The sequence below is a fragment of the Chiloscyllium plagiosum genome, unplaced genomic scaffold (genome assembly GCF_037043375.1).
Source record: "Chiloscyllium plagiosum isolate Xiang-an unplaced genomic scaffold, Cpla_swu_hap1 HiC_scaffold_2, whole genome shotgun sequence".
NCBI classification, from domain to species: Eukaryota; Metazoa; Chordata; class Chondrichthyes; order Orectolobiformes; family Hemiscylliidae; genus Chiloscyllium; species Chiloscyllium plagiosum.
Genome location: NW_028270140.1, coordinates 154770892 through 154787478, shown reverse-complemented (window position 1 = coordinate 154787478; position 16587 = coordinate 154770892). Strand labels below are relative to the sequence as shown.

Below are 16587 nucleotides of genomic sequence, written 5' to 3'. Positions count from 1 at the left end.
TGCAACAAATTCAGGCTTGAATTTCCCTGCTTTGTCTCAATTGCTGCAGTGAGTCAAGCTGGTGAACCACAGTGGGATTTAGGAATGAAAAGGCCAAAGGAGCAATACTTTCAGAAGTGCTCTGGTTAATCTGCTCTTCAAAATCGAACAAGGTGTAGGATGGTATTAGTGAACTGCTCATAAAAGCTAATGTAAAGAAAGTAGCATGTTGGGATGAGGCAGCAAATGAAGTTGAAGTCACAGCTTTTGGGTAAATGATCAAATGCTCTAAATCCATCTTCTCTTTGTGTTTAGTTTGCCAAAGTCCTCAAAGCTACTAATAACTGCAAAAGGCAAAAAGGATGAAAAGGATCCCAAAAAAAACAAAAAGATGGAGAAAGAGGAAAAGGACTTCAGGAAAAAATTTAAAGTAAGTTTTGGACTTCCTGAATTACTTTGAATTTTTTAAAATTAAGAGGCTCCTAACTATTGAATATTTGTGAGGGCTGGGGCTAACTGAATACTACCCACTGGGTCCCCAGACTTGCCTGACCTGCTGTCACACCCTCCTGCAGGTCCTCATTGCTTGTTTGAGTGTGGATATGCATGAAGAGTACCCTGGAAAGAAATTCTCCCACCACTGATCATGCAACAGTAGTGGCCTGGCAGCTAAATCTGCTTTTGTATTCAGACATTTGATTAAAAAGTTGTCAAGTGAGCATCTCCATAGTGAAGCATCCTCTCAGTTACATAATTTCTGTTGTAGTTTGTTCTACTCAGATTGAAAGGCCTCTGATTGGTGCTCTAGTTTCAAAAGGGCATCTGCCACCGCCCAGGGAAACTGTCTCCAATGGAGAGCATCTGAATGAAATTCCCTAAAGAATGACTCTTTCCCCAAGGGGCTGCACTGGCTCTTGTTCCTATATCCTCCCACCCTCCAACCATGGGTGAAAGATCAAGATTTACAATACACAGCGAATATTGGAGAAACTCAGCAGGTCTGACAACATCCACGGACAGAGAAACAGAGTTAACATTTCAAGTCAAGTGTGATTCTCCTTCAGAACTGAGTACCTTTGTTAAGCTCTTATGCCACTGTGGCCAATTTGTAAGCAGTTATTCGAGAACTTTTTATAAGACCCTCAGTTCACATTTGTTTTGTCTCTTTCAAAGGATAGTCACTTGCACATTGAACATGCCTCTGTTTGTCAGTGAAATAGAAACTTTGGTTATAAACTCTAGCATTGCTATGAGAGGATAACTGACAAGACACTGACTCTCTACAATTAGGAAGCAAGTTAGCATTTTGCAATTCCTATGGGCGAAGTCTCCCACCGATATCATTGATTAAGGATCACATCTTCTGAAGGTCGCAAGTGCTGCAGTGGACCTTCATATGACTGTACTGATTGATTCTCGATCCGCAGATCTTTGGACACAGGGGTAGGTGTACCATAAGGCAGTGGGATTCGGAGAGCAGGACTTGCTTCCAATTTTTTCCTTCTCCATCGCCACTTTGACTCACTAAAATTGGACTCTAAGCAGCTTCAATAACAAGTTGTCATCACTTTGAATGGTTAGTAGCAAATTCCTCCTAACTATTAATGTCAATGCTGCTATGCTTCAGGGAGTGCTCCAGAGTGACTTTGCAACAAGTCCGTCTCTTCCCTTGAAATGTTAGATTATTGGTCCCTCAGAAAATCAAGAACATGAGGAGTGAACAGGCCAAAGGTGTTTTCATGTCTCATCAATAATCACATAACTGGTTGACCGGTGGCATAAGCACATAACCGACGTATATGAAATCAGTTATTTATTCACTTGGTGATTTTTTGTTTTAGCTTTTAAAGCATTTTGTCTACATTTTTTTTCCCACCTCAGTATGATGGAGAAATACGAGTTCTAGGAACTGTTGAGGTTGTTCAGAACTTAACAGCAAAGAAATGGGCCAATCGGGAGCTGCTAGTGAAAGCAGGCGAAGTGTTGGACATTATACAGCACACCGACAACACAAAACTGCTTTGTCGGAATGAAGAAGGGAAGTGTAAGTTTTTATTAAAGAAACTGAACCTTATACGTTTACTGAGGACTTGAGGAATAAAAGATATATCCTAATTTCCTCCCTCACTCCCCTGTACAGTACAGAGTAAGGTACAGTGAGTTCCCAGTGACTGGTGTCTAGATTAGAGTGGTGCTGGAAAAGCACAGCAGGTCAGGGCAGCATCCAAGGAGCAGGAGAATCGATGTTTCGGGCATAAGTCCTTTTTCAGGAATCACTGAGATTCCTGATTCCTGATGAAGGGCCTTTGCCCGAAACGTCGATTCTCCTGCTCCTCGGATGCTGCCTGACCTGCTTGCTTTTCCAGCAACACATTTTTCAGCTCTGATCTGCAGCATCTGCAGTCCTCACTTTCTCCCAGTGATTGGTGTCTAGATTAGAGTGGGGCTGGAAAAGCACAGCAGGTCAGGCAGCATTCGAGGAGCAGGAAAATCGATGTTTCGGGCAAAGGCCCTTCATCAGGAATCCCAGTGATTGGTGTTACAACCTCTCCTGTTTCTGATCTATATTAATGACCTGGACTTTGGCATAAAAAGCACAGCTTCAAAGTTGTTTGGAATTGTGAACTATCAGAAAACAGAGTAAATCTTCAAAAAAGACGTTAGCAGGTTGCTGGAAAGGGCAGGCAAGTGAGAGATAAAATTTAATGCAGAGAAGTGTGACATGATTCACTTTGGTCACAAGAATGTGAAGAGACAGCATAAAGCAAAGTATCAGGAGCAGAGGGACCAGGCTGTGTATGTGTGTAAAGCTCCAAAGGCAGCTAGGCAAGTTGAGAGAGCTATTCATTAAGCATATGACATCCTAGCTTTTATCAGTAGGATCACTGAATGTAAAAGCAAGGAAATGATGTTAAATCAATATAAAACACCAGTTAGGCCTCATCTGGAGTAATCATTAAATCTCAGGTACCATACATTAGGAAAAATGATAAAACATTAAGGAAGAAATAAAAAGGATTCATGAAAATAGTTCCAGGCTTGAGGAACCTCAGCTATAGAAAGTTTGAAGAAGTTGAGGCTGTTTTCTGAAGAAGAGAATATTGAGAGGAGATTGATAGTTATTAAAATTCATGAGGTGTCTGGATAGAGTAGATGAGGAGAAATTATTTCTATTGGTGGAAAGATCGAGCCAGAGGGCCCTGACCTAAGGCAACTGGCAGAAAAAAAGCAATGAAAGAGACAGACTTTTTCACATAGCAAACAGTGAAGTGTGATGGAGCTGAATAAGTTGAGGCTTTCAAAAATCACACAGGCTATTATTTGAAAAAGAAATTGCAAAGATATGGAGAAAAGGCATGCAAGTGTTCCTAGGTGAATTGCTTTTACAAAGAGTCAACACAGACTTGATGGACTGAATAGTCTGTTCCTGTGCAGTAACCATTCCATGATTCCATGGACTGTGATTCATGCTCCGATTTTGTTCAGTAAGATGCCTCAGCCATGTGTTCATTCTCTGGATTAGTGGTGCTGGAAGAGCACAGCAGTTCAGGCAGCATCCAAGGAGCAGCGAAATCGACGTTTTGGGCAAAAGCCCTACATCAGGAATAAAGGCAGAGAGCCTGAAGCGTGGAGAGATAAGCTAGAGGAGGGTGGGGGTGGGGAGAAAGTAGCATAGAGTACAATAGGTGAGTGGGGGAGGGGATGAAGGTGATAGGTTAGGGAGGAGAGGGTGGAGTGGATAGGTGGAAAAGGAGATAGGCAGGTAGGACAAGTCCAGACAAGTTATGGGGACAGTGCTGAGCTGGAAGTTTGGAACTAGGGTGAGGTGGGGGAAGGGGAAATGAGGAAACTGTTGAAGTCCACATTGATGCCCTGGGGTTGAAGTGTTCCGAGGTGGAAGATGAGGCGTTCTTCCTCCAGGCGTCTGGTGGTGAGGGAGCGGCGGTGAAGGAGGCCCAGGACCTCCATGTCCTCGGCAGAGTGGGAGGGGGAGTTGAAATGTTGGGCCACGGGGCGGTGTGGTTAATTGGTGCGGGTGTCCCGGAGATGTTCCCTAAAGCGCTCTGCTAGGAGGCGCCCAGTCTCGCCAATGTAGAGGAGACCGAATCGGGAGCAACAGATACAATAAATGATATTAGTGGATGTACCGCTTCTTTAACCTTTAAGTCTAAAGCCAATTCAACCGATCTAAAAATAGTAGGGAAGAACCTTTGTCCACCTTTTTCCTCCCAAAGCCAGACATCCCATTCTCCATTTTATGGGGGTGCAACTTGAATAGTAAGCTGGATAGCTGCATTAGGGATAGACCCATTTGTCTGCAGCTGATCTGCTCTGGTAAGGCAGTGAGGAAGACTTCTGGAGTAAGTCCTCCCAGCTCAATGAGTATTTATACATTTATTTTGGCACCCTTTGACTCTTTTCATCCCCCTATTGGCTTACTCTGACTGAAAAGCCACAACCTCTTTCCTGCCCAGGCCATAATTCAAGCAGCTGATAAGGTGTCATATCCCAAACAAGCACCAGATCTCAAACACATACTGACAGGACCCCATCTGTTTCCTGTGGACATCCTTCATATCCATTGCAGATGAGCAGGTTAAGTCAGATGAGAGCAGGAAGTCAGCCTCCAGTGATTAGAACTATTCCCTCTCCCAGACAGGCAGAGTTGAAATTCACCCTACTGTGTTTGGTTTTGATTTCAAAAGATCTTGTTTTCTAACACTTTTTATTGCGTTGCAGTAACATCATTTATGAATCCTGTTTGTTTTATGTGAATACTAACTATACTCTTCTTTCCTCCCAAACAAAACAGTTGGATATGTTCAAAAAATCAACTTAGATTTAGGGTGAGTATTTGTTGCTCTATGCTAATACTGTGACTCCCTCTGTAAGGCTCCTGGCAGTTGGCTGTCTCTTCAAACTTTCTGTTAGCCTTTGATGATTTATTAAAGGTATTTTCCCATGGGATTTTTCTGTTTAATCTTTTGAACAAATGGAAATTGAAAGTTTATTCCCCACAGCTAAAATAAGAGCTGACCTTGACAGCTCATCTGAAGTTCTCAAAATATAAGAGCAAGAATAATCGCAAAACTTAAGGAGGAAAATACAATGTAGATAAATATTAATGGTTTAATAGTGAATGAGAAAATAGACTTAACACAAGAAAGAAAATAAAGCAGTTTGGGGTCTTGCTGTTGAACATTGAACATTTCCTGCCGATATGTAAATAGCAAACTTGCCACTTTACCTGACTCAGAAGAAGTCGTGGGATTTGTCCTGTTATTGGATGGTAATAATGCCAAGGGCTGGTGCTGGCTCATCATTTTGGCATTTGTTGGGATGAATGCAGGTCATTCTGTTATAATGCGCATTTCATCAACACAAATTTGCTGTAATGCAATTGACGAATTGTGGACGCTGGTTAAAATGTGTGTTGGCTGTAATACAATTACAGTGCCAACACTAAGTACTGTTTCTAAAGCACAATTTTTCTATAACGTGAGGTTGCACAAGAACGCAACCATCGCGTCATAGAAAAACTGACTTTTTTTTTAAGTCTCCTGATTACATCTCTAATGGTACATTCACATTCATTACCTGCTCCAGCTAACAGTTTCTACCATTCAATGAATTAGTCTGCCTTCCTGGAATTAAATCATTGTATTCTTTTTCTGTTCTGTTATTTATTCATTTACAATGTGGCTGTTGTTAGTTAGCTTTCTCTGACACTGTCTCTACTGTTCCCTGACTATCACATAATAGGAAGTCAAGCACTGATGTCCCCTGTAGTTTTATAGACAATTTAAATTATATATCACAAACAGACTTGTTTGTGAGAGGGGAACTTGGAGGGTAACTTGCTGCTGGTGATGTTCCCATGTATCTGCTATCCTTGTCCTTCTAGATAGAAGTGGTCATGAATTTGGAAGGTTCTGCCTGAGGACCTTTGGTGAATCTTTGCAATGCATCTTGTAGATGGTACACACTAATGCTACTGAGCGTCAGTGCTGGAAGAAATGGATGCTTGTGGATGTGGTGCCAATCAAGTGGGCTGCTTTGTCCTGAATGGTGCCAAGCTTCTTGAGTGTAGTTGGGGCTGCACCCATCCAGGCAAGTGAGAAGTAGTCCATCACACTCCTGACTTGTGCCTTGTCGATGGTGAGTCTTTGGGGAGTCAGGAGGTGAGTTATTTTCCACAGAATGCCTAGCCTCTGACCTTCTCTAGTTGCCACTGTATTTATATGGCCAGGCCAGTTGAATTTCTGGTCAAGGGTAACCATCAGGATGTTGATATTGGGCATTCTGTGATGGTAGTACCATTGAAAATCAAAGGGCGGTGGTTAGATTGTCTCACATTGGAGATGGTCTTGCCTGGCATTTGTGTGACATGGTTGTTACTTTGCACTTTTCGGCCCAAGCCTGGATATTGCATTAATTACTAATCTATTAATCTCCCCCCAAGCAAACTCCATTATGACAATTTAAATGGTTTCCATATGCAACTCCTCGATTTGAGTATGAAGTGCTTTCACAAAAGAAAAGATAATGTCAGAGTAGCAAAAGAGGAATTTGAGATACTCGAAAGTACAAAATAGATAGGTACTAAATATGTTAGCATCATTAAGAGTTAAGACTTCACCCAGTCTACATAATAAAAGCAAAATACTGTGGATGCTGGAAGTCTGAAACACACACAAAGAATGCTGGGGAAACTTAGCAGGTCTGCTAGCACCTGTGGAGAGGGAAACAGAGTTAATATTTTGCATCTGATATGATTTTTCTTTAGAACTTTAGATGGGGTACATCTTAGTTGTTGAAGGAATAGAAGCAGCAGAAGAAGGAACTGACGATAACGTTTGGGATATGGGATTGATGGCAGTTTACCAAAGGACTGCAAGTAATACAGCCCTATTCAAATCAGTGATGGGAAAACTATTATACATTTTTGAAAGACAAAATTAATACTCACTTAAAGACGCATGGGTTAATAAAGAACAGGCAGCAGGAATTTGTTAAAGGTCAATATCTGATTAAGCCCACTGAGTTGTTTGAAGTAACAGGAATAGATTAGATTACTTACAGTGTGGAAACAGGCCCTTCGGCCCAACAAATCCACACCGACCTGCCTAAGCGCAACCCAACCAGACCCATTCCCCTACATTTACCCCTTCACCTAACACTACGGGCAATTTAACATGGCCAATTCACCTAACCTACACATTTTTGGACTGTGGGAGGAAACCAGAGGACCCAGAGGAAACTCATGCAGACACGGGGAGAATGTGCAAACTCCACAAAGGCAGTTGCCTGAGGCGGGAATTGAACTCAGGTCTCTGGCGCTGTGAAGCAACAGTGCTAATCACTGAGCCACTGTGCTGCCCACAAATGTTGACAAAAATCAAGGACTTTCAAAACATATTTATAAAATATCACTTACACATAATTTGAAAACAGAACTACCTGCTGGTAAATGAATGTTGGTAACTTGAGTATGTTATTCATTAAGGATTACTGAGTATTGGGCAGTGGTACTGCTGATCAGTAGGTACTCTGACTGGAGGGAGTAATGCCACCTTTACCATCTTGTAGAACAAGCCCAGCAGATACATGGGAGCACCACTTGCAGGTTCACACACACTATCCTAATCTAGAACTACATCATCATTCCTTCACTGTTATTGGGGCCAAAATAGTGGAACTCCCTCTCTAACAGCAATATAGGAGTCCCTACACTACAAAATTGCAAAAGTTCAACCCAGCAGCTCATCATTACTTTCTCCAAGGCAATTAAAAGTTGGCTGTGCCAACAACATCCACATTCTGTGAAAATAAATTTTTAAATAATGCATTGGTGTGATTAAGACTGGAGTCAAATATAGGACAGAGCAGGTAAATATTACAGATTTCCTTCCTGAGAGAATATTAACTAGCCACTTCGGTTTCTATGAAAATCAAATAGTTTTATTCCTATTGTAAATGATTTTTAAACTGTATTCAAATTCTCAAACCATTATGTTGACATTTGAATACTCATTCTCTGGATTACTAATCCAGATGTCTTGACAACCAATACAGTAACATAACCATTATGTAGCCATACCCTTAAATAGTTGAAATGACACAATTGGCCCATTCATATATAGCCACCACTTACAAAACCTTAGCTTGTCAGTCAAACCTACATAGTCATGGTTTGAAATAAAAACTAGCCAAAAATAACCCAGTCTCCAGTTAAACAGCTACTGCTGCTTTACAACAAAGTAGTCAATGAATCATCTGAATGTATAAAACTGATGGACAGGAGAAACCAGCTGGTCTATTGAGTCTGACCCATAAAGGCATGTTACAACTAAGCATCATGACCTTCAAAGCTGTTTGCTCATCAGAAGTCATATAATCCACTGGGAAAGGCAGATAAAAGTACCCTAGGTTAATTCAGGATGAAAGAAATTCTGCAAAGTATCTTTTGGATCCATAAAGACAATTAAAAAAAGTGTTCCAAGAGACTACAGTGACCATAAGACATAACATCCTGCACTGCATCTACTTTTGACAGCAACAGTCAGTCACAGCCAGGAATTCAGCCAGATGAACTTTTGAGCAATACTCACAACAGTTCAGGCCAAATTCAGTTCCCTAATCCAAAACTGTTTCCTCTAATTTTCAAACATGTAAAGAAGCAGTGAGAAAAAAACACATTGGTCACTTTGCAAATAATTGTAGGGATGGAATGGCCAAACTATCAGCATTTTCATGACAGGAACTTCATAAACAGAAACAGAAATTGCTAGAAAAACTCAGCAGGTCTAGCTGCATCTGTGGAAAGGAAGCAAAGTTAACGTTTCAGGTCCAGTGACACTTCTTTCAAATATTGAGGCAAAGAAATAATGGATACATCTTACTGATTTTAGAATTTCAATAGAAAAATTAATTTCAAATACACCTTTCTTTTTGTTTTTAGAAACAAAGAAGGGGATGGTGAAATCTATGATGATATTGACACAGGTATGTGGACAAAGAGAGGGTTTCCGTTGAAAAGGATCTGAGACTGGGTGGTATTGTGCACCGTTCCAAATGCATCAATGAGTTTCAAATGCTGATATCGTACAACATTCAGTGATGTCACAAATGTATGCCAATGGAACAAAATTCAAGCCACATCTGTAATTTCCCAAAATCCAGTCTATTGCGTTGAGGAAGGGACAATGGAGGGCTGGCAGATCAGCCATTATAAAGAAGTTAAAAATCATCCTTTGAATCCTCCCACTTCCTCCAGACCAAAGGGGTAGCCATGGGCATACGTATGGGCCCAAGCTATGCCTGTCTCTTTGTTGGCTACGTAGAGCAGTTGATCTTCCGTAATTACACCGGCACCACTTCCACCTCTTCCTCCGCTACATTGATGACTGCATTAGCGCCACCTCATGCTCCCGCGAGGAGGTTGAGCAATTCATCAACTTCACCAACACATTCCACCCTGACCTTAAATTTAGCACCTCTGGGCCACCCGGACGAACCAACCCAACCAACCTGTGGCACAGCATTTCAACTCCCCCTCCCACTCCACCGAGGATATGCAGGTCATTGGACTCATCCACCGCCAAACCACAACAACCCGACGGTCGGAGGAGGAGCGTCTTATCTTCCGACTGGGAACCCTCCAACCGCAGGGGATGAACTTGGACTTCACCAGTTTCTTCATCCCCCCTCCCCCCACCTTGTCTCAGCCGGATCCCTCCAGCCCGGCACCGCCTTCCTGACCTGCAGTCTTCTTCTTGACCTCTCCGCCTCCATCCTACTCCGACCTATCACCCTCACCTTGACCTCTTTCCACCTATCACATTTCCAACTCCCCTCCTCCAAGTCCCTCCTCCCTACCTTTTATCTTCTCCTGCTGAACACTCTCTGCTCATTCCTGAAGAAGGGCCTGTGCCCGAAACGTCGAATCTCCTGTTCCCTGGATGCTGCCTGACCTGCTGTGCTGTTCCAGCAATAAAGTTTCAACTTAAATTTACCTGGACCATCTCTGACACCTCCCTCCCCTTCCTGGACCTCTCCATCTCCATTAATGACGACCGACTTGACACTGACATTTTTTACAAACCCACCGACTCCCACAGCTACCTGGATTACACCTCTTCCCACCCTACCTCTTGCAAAAATGCCATCCCGTATTCCCAATTCCTCCGCCTCCGCCGGATCTGCTCCCAGGAGGACCAGTTCCACCACAGAATACACCAGATGGCCTCCTTCTTTAGAGACCGTAATTTCCCTTCCCTCGTGGTTAAAGATGCCCTCCAACGCATCGCATCTACATCCCGCACCTCCGCCCTCAGACCCCACCCCTCCAACCGTAACAAGGACAGAACGCCCCCGGTGCTCACCTTCCACCCTACCAACCTTTGCATAAACTAAATCATCCGCCGACATTTCCGCCATCTCCAAACAGACCCCACCACCAGGGATATATTTCCCTCCCCAACCCTTTCCGCCTTCCGCAAAGACCGTTCCCTCTGTGACTACCTGGTCAGGTCCACGCCCCCCTACAACCCACCCTCCCATCCTGGCACTTTCCCCTGCCACTGCAGGAACTGTAAAACCTGCGCCCACACTTCTTCCCTCACCTCTATCCAAGGCCCTAAAGGAGCCTTCCACATCCATCAAAGTTTTACTTGCACATCCACTAATATCATTTATTGTATACGTTGCTCCCGATGTGATCTCCTCTACATTGGGGAGACTGGGCGCCTCCTAGCAGAGCGCTTTAGGGAACGTCTCTGGGACACCCGCACCAATCAACCACACCGCGCCGTGGCCCAACATTTCAACTCCCCCTCCCACTCTGCCAAGGACATGGAGGTCCTGGGCCTCCTTCACCGCCGCTCCCTCACCACCAGACGCCTGGAGGAAGAACGCCTCATCTTCCGCCTCGGAACACTTCAACCCCAGGGCATCAATGTGGACTTCAACAGCTTCCTCATTTCCCCTTCCCCCACCTCATCCTAGTTTCAAACTTCCAGCTCAGCACTGTCCCCATGACTTGTCCAGACTTGTCCGATCTGCCTAGCTCCTTTTCCACCTATCCACTCCACCCTCTCCTCCCTGACCTATCACCTTCATCTCCTCCCCCACTCACCCATTGTACTCTATGCTACTCTCTCCCCACCCCCACCCTCCCCTAGCTTATCTCTTCACGCTTCAGGCTCACTGCCTTTATACCTGATGAAGAGCTTTTGCCCGAAACGTCGATTTCAAAGCTCCTTGGATGCTGCCTGAACTGCTGTGCTCTTCCAGCACCACTAATCCAAAAATCATACAACACCAGGTTATAGTCCAACAAGTTTATTTGGAAGCACTAGTATTTCCAAATAGTCCTGTTGGACTATAACCTGGTGCTGTGTGATTTTTAACTTGATCCTTTCTAGTCCAACACCGGCACCTCCAAGTTATTATAATAAAGAACATAGGGCAAGTCTCTTAAGCACAGCATGAAACAACCCCTGAAAGCTGGTATTAAGAGTAGGCTGCCTGCTCTCTTGACACAGAATACAAAGTGGTTTGAAGGAAAACATAATATGAACAAGCATTGTGTTTATGCTGAAAAATCAAATAGTTCCAAATTCTCTGTAATTAAATATGGATTAGCCATGGGAAAAATAAGTTTACAGAGCTAGGGTGGGGGTGGGTGGGTCTGGGTGGGATGTTCTTCGAAGGGTCAGTGTGGACTTGATGGATCAAATGGCCTGCTTCTACACTGCAGGGATTCTAGGATTCTATGAGTCTTAACCTTTTAAATTCTAGAGAAAACAAGCCTAATTTGTATAATCTTTCTTTATTACTTAACCCCAGAAGTCCAGGTATCATTCTTGTAACGACCATAACACCATAAGGTATGGGAACAGAAGGTATGGTTTTAGATTACATTACAGTGTGGAAATAGGCCCTTCGGCCCAACAAGTCCACACCGACCCGCCGAAGCGCAACCCACCCATACCCCTACCTTTACCCCTTACCTAACACTACGGGCAATTTAGTACGGCCAATTCACCTGACCTGCACATCTTTGGACTATGGGAGGAAACCCACGCAGACGCGGGGAGAACGTGCAAACTCCACACAGTCAGTCGCCTGAGGCGGGAATTGAACCCGGGTCTCTGGTGCTGTGAGGCAGCAGTACTAACCACTGGGCCACCGTGCCGCCCACCAAGGCCGATACAAAAGCTTAAACATATACCAACGGATTCAAGAACAGCTTCTTCCCTGTAGTTATTAGACTTCTGAATGGACTTCTCTAATTTCAAATCTAATGTTGATCTGGCATTTTATGCACCTTCTTTGTAGCCATAAATTTGAATTTCTCACTCTGTTCAATCACCTTTGTATGGCATGATCTGCACACAAAACACAACTTTTCACTGTACTTGGGTACATGTGACAATAGGAGAAAGTGAGGTCTGCAGATGCTGGAGATCAGAGCTGAAAATGTGTTGCTGGAAAAGCTCAGCAGGTCAGGCAGCATCCAGGGAACAGGAGAATTGACGTTTCGGGCATAAGCCCTTCTTCAGGACATTTCAACTCCCCCTCCCACTCTGCCAAGGACATGGAGGTCCTGGGCCTCCTCCACCGCCGCTCCCTCACCACCAGATGCCTGGAGGAAGAACACCTCATCTTCCGCCCTGAAGAAGGGCTTATGCCCGAAACGTCGATTCTCCTGTTCCCTGGATGCTGCCTGACCTGCTGCGCTTTTCCAGCAACACATTTTCAGCTACATGTGACAATAATAAATCAAATCAAATGAATATTGAAAAGTCAGCATACAGGTTAAGTGTGTCACTGAGAGTAAAAGTGGTCTGTAAAAGGATGGATTTCACAGATCCAGAGATAATAGTGGGGAAATTGTAGAAGAGAGACACAATTAATACAGACAGAAAATCATGATTAACAAAGGGGCGGCAGTTTAGGGAGAGTATTGGAGAGGACTGAAACAACATGGATAATAATAATAACTAAACATAAGAAATAACAGCAGGAGTGGATAATTCAGTCACTCGTGTCTGCTCTGCCATTCAATAAGATCATCTTAATTCCATTTTTCTGCCTTATTCCCATCCCTTGGTCTTGATCTTATTCAAAGATAAAGATCCTGAGGGGTCTTTACAGGGTGTATGCTGAAAGGATATTTCTCCTTGTGGCACAGATTAAGTTAAAAAAGTTAAGATGATGACAAATTTGTTCCTCTCAGAGGGTCCTGAGTCTTTGTAACTCTCTCCCTTTGAGAGCAATGAAGGTTGGGGCAATGGTTACTTTTAATACAGATGTAGACAGATTCTTGACAAACATAGGAGGAAACATTAATTGAGTGGTAGGTATGAATGCAGAGTTAAGGCCACAGTCAGTTCAGTCACGGTCTTCTTGAATGTCAGAACAGGCTAGAAGAGCTGAATGGCCTATTTCTGCTCCTAATTTGTAAGTAGTACGTTCATATTCATGTAACTCCAAGTGAAGGAATTCCTCAGACCGATCTTAAAACACTGAACATTTGTCATTCAAGCAGGTAACCTCAAAACCTTTAAAAGCACTTGGATGAGCACTTAAATGGTATAACATTCATGACTATGGGTCTAATGTTGGAAAGTGGCACTAGTGTAGATTTAGTGTAGCTTTGGTAGTAGAGATTTGATGGACTGAAAGGCATATACTGTATGATTCTGTGATTCCTTCTCAGATTCTTATAAATTTCAGTGATCTTCTCTCATTAGTCTAAACTCCAGCAAGTTTTTTCAACTTCACATCATAGTACATTGTTCGTCCCAGAATTTGATTTAATAAGTCTTCACTACAATGACTTCAAGGCAAGTATATCTTTCCTTAAAATCATAGGATAGAATTCCTACAGTGCAGAAAGAGGCCATTTGGCCCAATGAGTCAGCACCAACTCTCCAAAGGGCATCCTACCCAGACCTAGCTCCCCCTACCCTATCCCCATAACCCTCCTTCACCATGGTCAATTCACCCAACCCGCACCTCCTTGGACACTTTAGGGCAATTTAGCATGGCCAATCCACCTAACCTGCACATTTTTGGATTGTGGGAGGAAACTGGAGCAGCCATCAGAAAGTGGAAAATCTAAAGCTGGCCCCTCGTGCTGTGAGTCCAACAGTGCTAATCACTGAGCCACTGTGCTGTCCTTGGATAAGGAGACCGTGCACAATACTCCAGGTGTGGTCTTACCTGTATATTTATAGCACATCTTCCTTAATCTTAAGTTCAAGCCCCCTTGCATAAAGGTGCAAATAAATGAACTGGGAAAGGAGGAGTGAAACCACTAAGAGATAGGGATGAAACGGACTCATTTTAGGATCAACCAGGACAACAATGTGGCATAAAGCTTTCTTTCAACCTGAGATAGTGTCTGAGAAGGGAACCAGAATCAATGACTCAGGAACCAGGAAGAACCTGCATTCAGCTTTTCTAATGTTTAGCTTCACTTATTCGTAACTCATCCAAAACTGTTTGTTAGAAAACACAGGCAGCTTAAATTTATGTCCCTAGTTTCCAACTCACCAAATAATGGAAATAATTTTTCGCTGATTACCATATTTAAACCCTTGAAAGTTTTTATCAATTTTACTCCTATTAAAATTTCCCTAAACTTTCTTTGTTCTACTGAAAAGTAAATTAAATTCACTGGCCTTGTCTCAACAAGCTCTCAACCAAGGTAATCTCTCTCCAGCTTATGTATTTGCAGCACTTTGTTTTGTGTCAGATTTACTGGATCAGTAGTTCTCATTCATTTACTGGTGTCATTTTTGTTATTCAGAATGCATCTACGATAATGACTGACCACAACTTAAAGGAACTGAAAGGAGCTCCCAAAATTCAGCTCTCCCTAACTTCCTTCCACTTGTGCTGTTTAACAATCCACAATTTGCACCCTGCTAAGAAAAAGAAACCTGCAGATTCTTCAGCTATCAACATGTTGCTTCTCAAAGACCATCTGAAAGCTGATTCCTCTGTCTCCACAGGGATGAGTCCAGAAAACAAATGATGATGAAGTTGCATTATGCAACATGCTTTACATTTGAAAAGATTATATATTTCCTTTACCATTCTGAGCCATGGATTTCCTTTGGAATAATACATTAAAAAATATTTATACGAAAGTGACCTTTTGGACTAATCTGATAATAATGGATATCTTTGGACATACAGCAGGTTTATTTTTGTTACGTTTCATCCTGAGAATAATGTTTTGTACACATGCTTTGATAGGTTACTGCTGTTTAACTATTCCTCAATTCCAATGAGTAAAATGTACTTAGCGAGTTTTGACAAGATTTGTAGCTCAGGTTGAGGTTCTGGATGTAGGTTTGCTCGCTGAGCTGGGAGGTTCATTTCCAGATGTCATTTACTGTGGTGATGACATCACCAACCCAAAGAAACCCAAACATATAAATAGAAAGCAGGAATCAACGGCAGTGCTTCACCCGGAGGCCCACTGAAAATGTTACCTAGTAGGGTGACAAAATGTCTGGAAATGAGCCTTCCAGCTCAGCGAGCAAACCTACATCCAGAGTAAAATGTACAACCATACAAGAAATGTATCCTACTTTTGTAGGCAGAGAGTTAAATATATTTTCATTCCTTATTGAATTTTTTCTGTTTGTAAACAGTCACTTGGTGTTGGACAGCGATTAACCTGTTTTCTGTGTGATTAAAGAATGTTTGTCTACCTTGTAATTCTTTGCAAGTATTGCCCCATTTCACAGCTGCTACACGTATGCAAGCACTGTCACACATTGCTTTGACAATTATTTTTAAAGAGAGGTTTTCTTTGATGGTATTTCTCCACAATGTGATGAAGGGCTAGCTCATCGCTCATGTGATGAGGTTCAAGTTCACATCTACTGGAGGTACTGCTGGTTAAAGTAGAATTCGGGTTCAGATATAGATTATTCAGATGTTGAAGATTTGTCCATGAAATGGTGTTGAATGAACAAATGTAAATGGTGAAATGGGTAGGAGTAATTGAAGTGTTCTTCGTTGACAGTCAAAATTTTGTAGGAATGTCAATAAACCAAGTGCAAACCATATAAAGAGGGTATGGAAGGAAAGAGGAGTGAAAAATACAAAGATGTGCAACTGAGCACAGAATCAAAATCTAAATTCCAATTTCAGGTACCTCCACTGACTCACAACTGCATTTCAAATTATTGTTGGAGTTAATGAAATAATTTGCTGACAAAGCTTAATGTTATTGTTACAACTTGAACTCCATAGTACAAGAAAATGGCCCAAGGCTTTTCATAGGAGTGTTACGAAAACAAAAAGTGACATTGAAATAGATGTGGAGAGTTGGGCAGGTGTTCAAAAGCTTGTACAAGAGGGGGATTTTAAGAAGCATCATAAGGAAAGAAAAAAAGTGGCATTGGGGAAGGTGGGATCTGTATAAGGTGTGCACATTATATCTGAACAGAAACAGCTCAAATATGTGAATGAAGTTGGGATGGATTTAAACTAGATTGTTGGGAGATGCAATTCTGACAAGTAGTTCTGAGGGGAATGAACTTTAAGGGGAATTAGGAGTTAAAATGCTAGTGAGTCTGT

At 42.6% G+C, this 16587-nt stretch overlaps 1 protein-coding gene across 3 annotated transcripts in view; it reads left to right on the top strand.

The window, feature by feature from the left end:
- fyb1a (FYN binding protein 1 a) overlaps positions 1-15720 on the top strand; it is a 206799-nt gene extending 191079 nt beyond the window's left edge. For all 3 annotated transcript variants that reach the window (XM_043703060.2, XM_043703074.2, XM_043703066.2), the window contains 5 exons: positions 295-409; positions 1861-2023; positions 4793-4826; positions 8942-8985; positions 14801-15720. In XM_043703060.2, coding sequence (XP_043558995.2) covers positions 295-409; positions 1861-2023; positions 4793-4826; positions 8942-8985; positions 14801-14823 — 379 coding nt within the window. In that variant the 3' untranslated portion in view covers positions 14824-15720. The remainder of the gene's footprint in view (positions 1-294; positions 410-1860; positions 2024-4792; positions 4827-8941; positions 8986-14800) is intronic.
- The last annotated feature ends 867 nt before the right edge of the window (positions 15721-16587 follow it).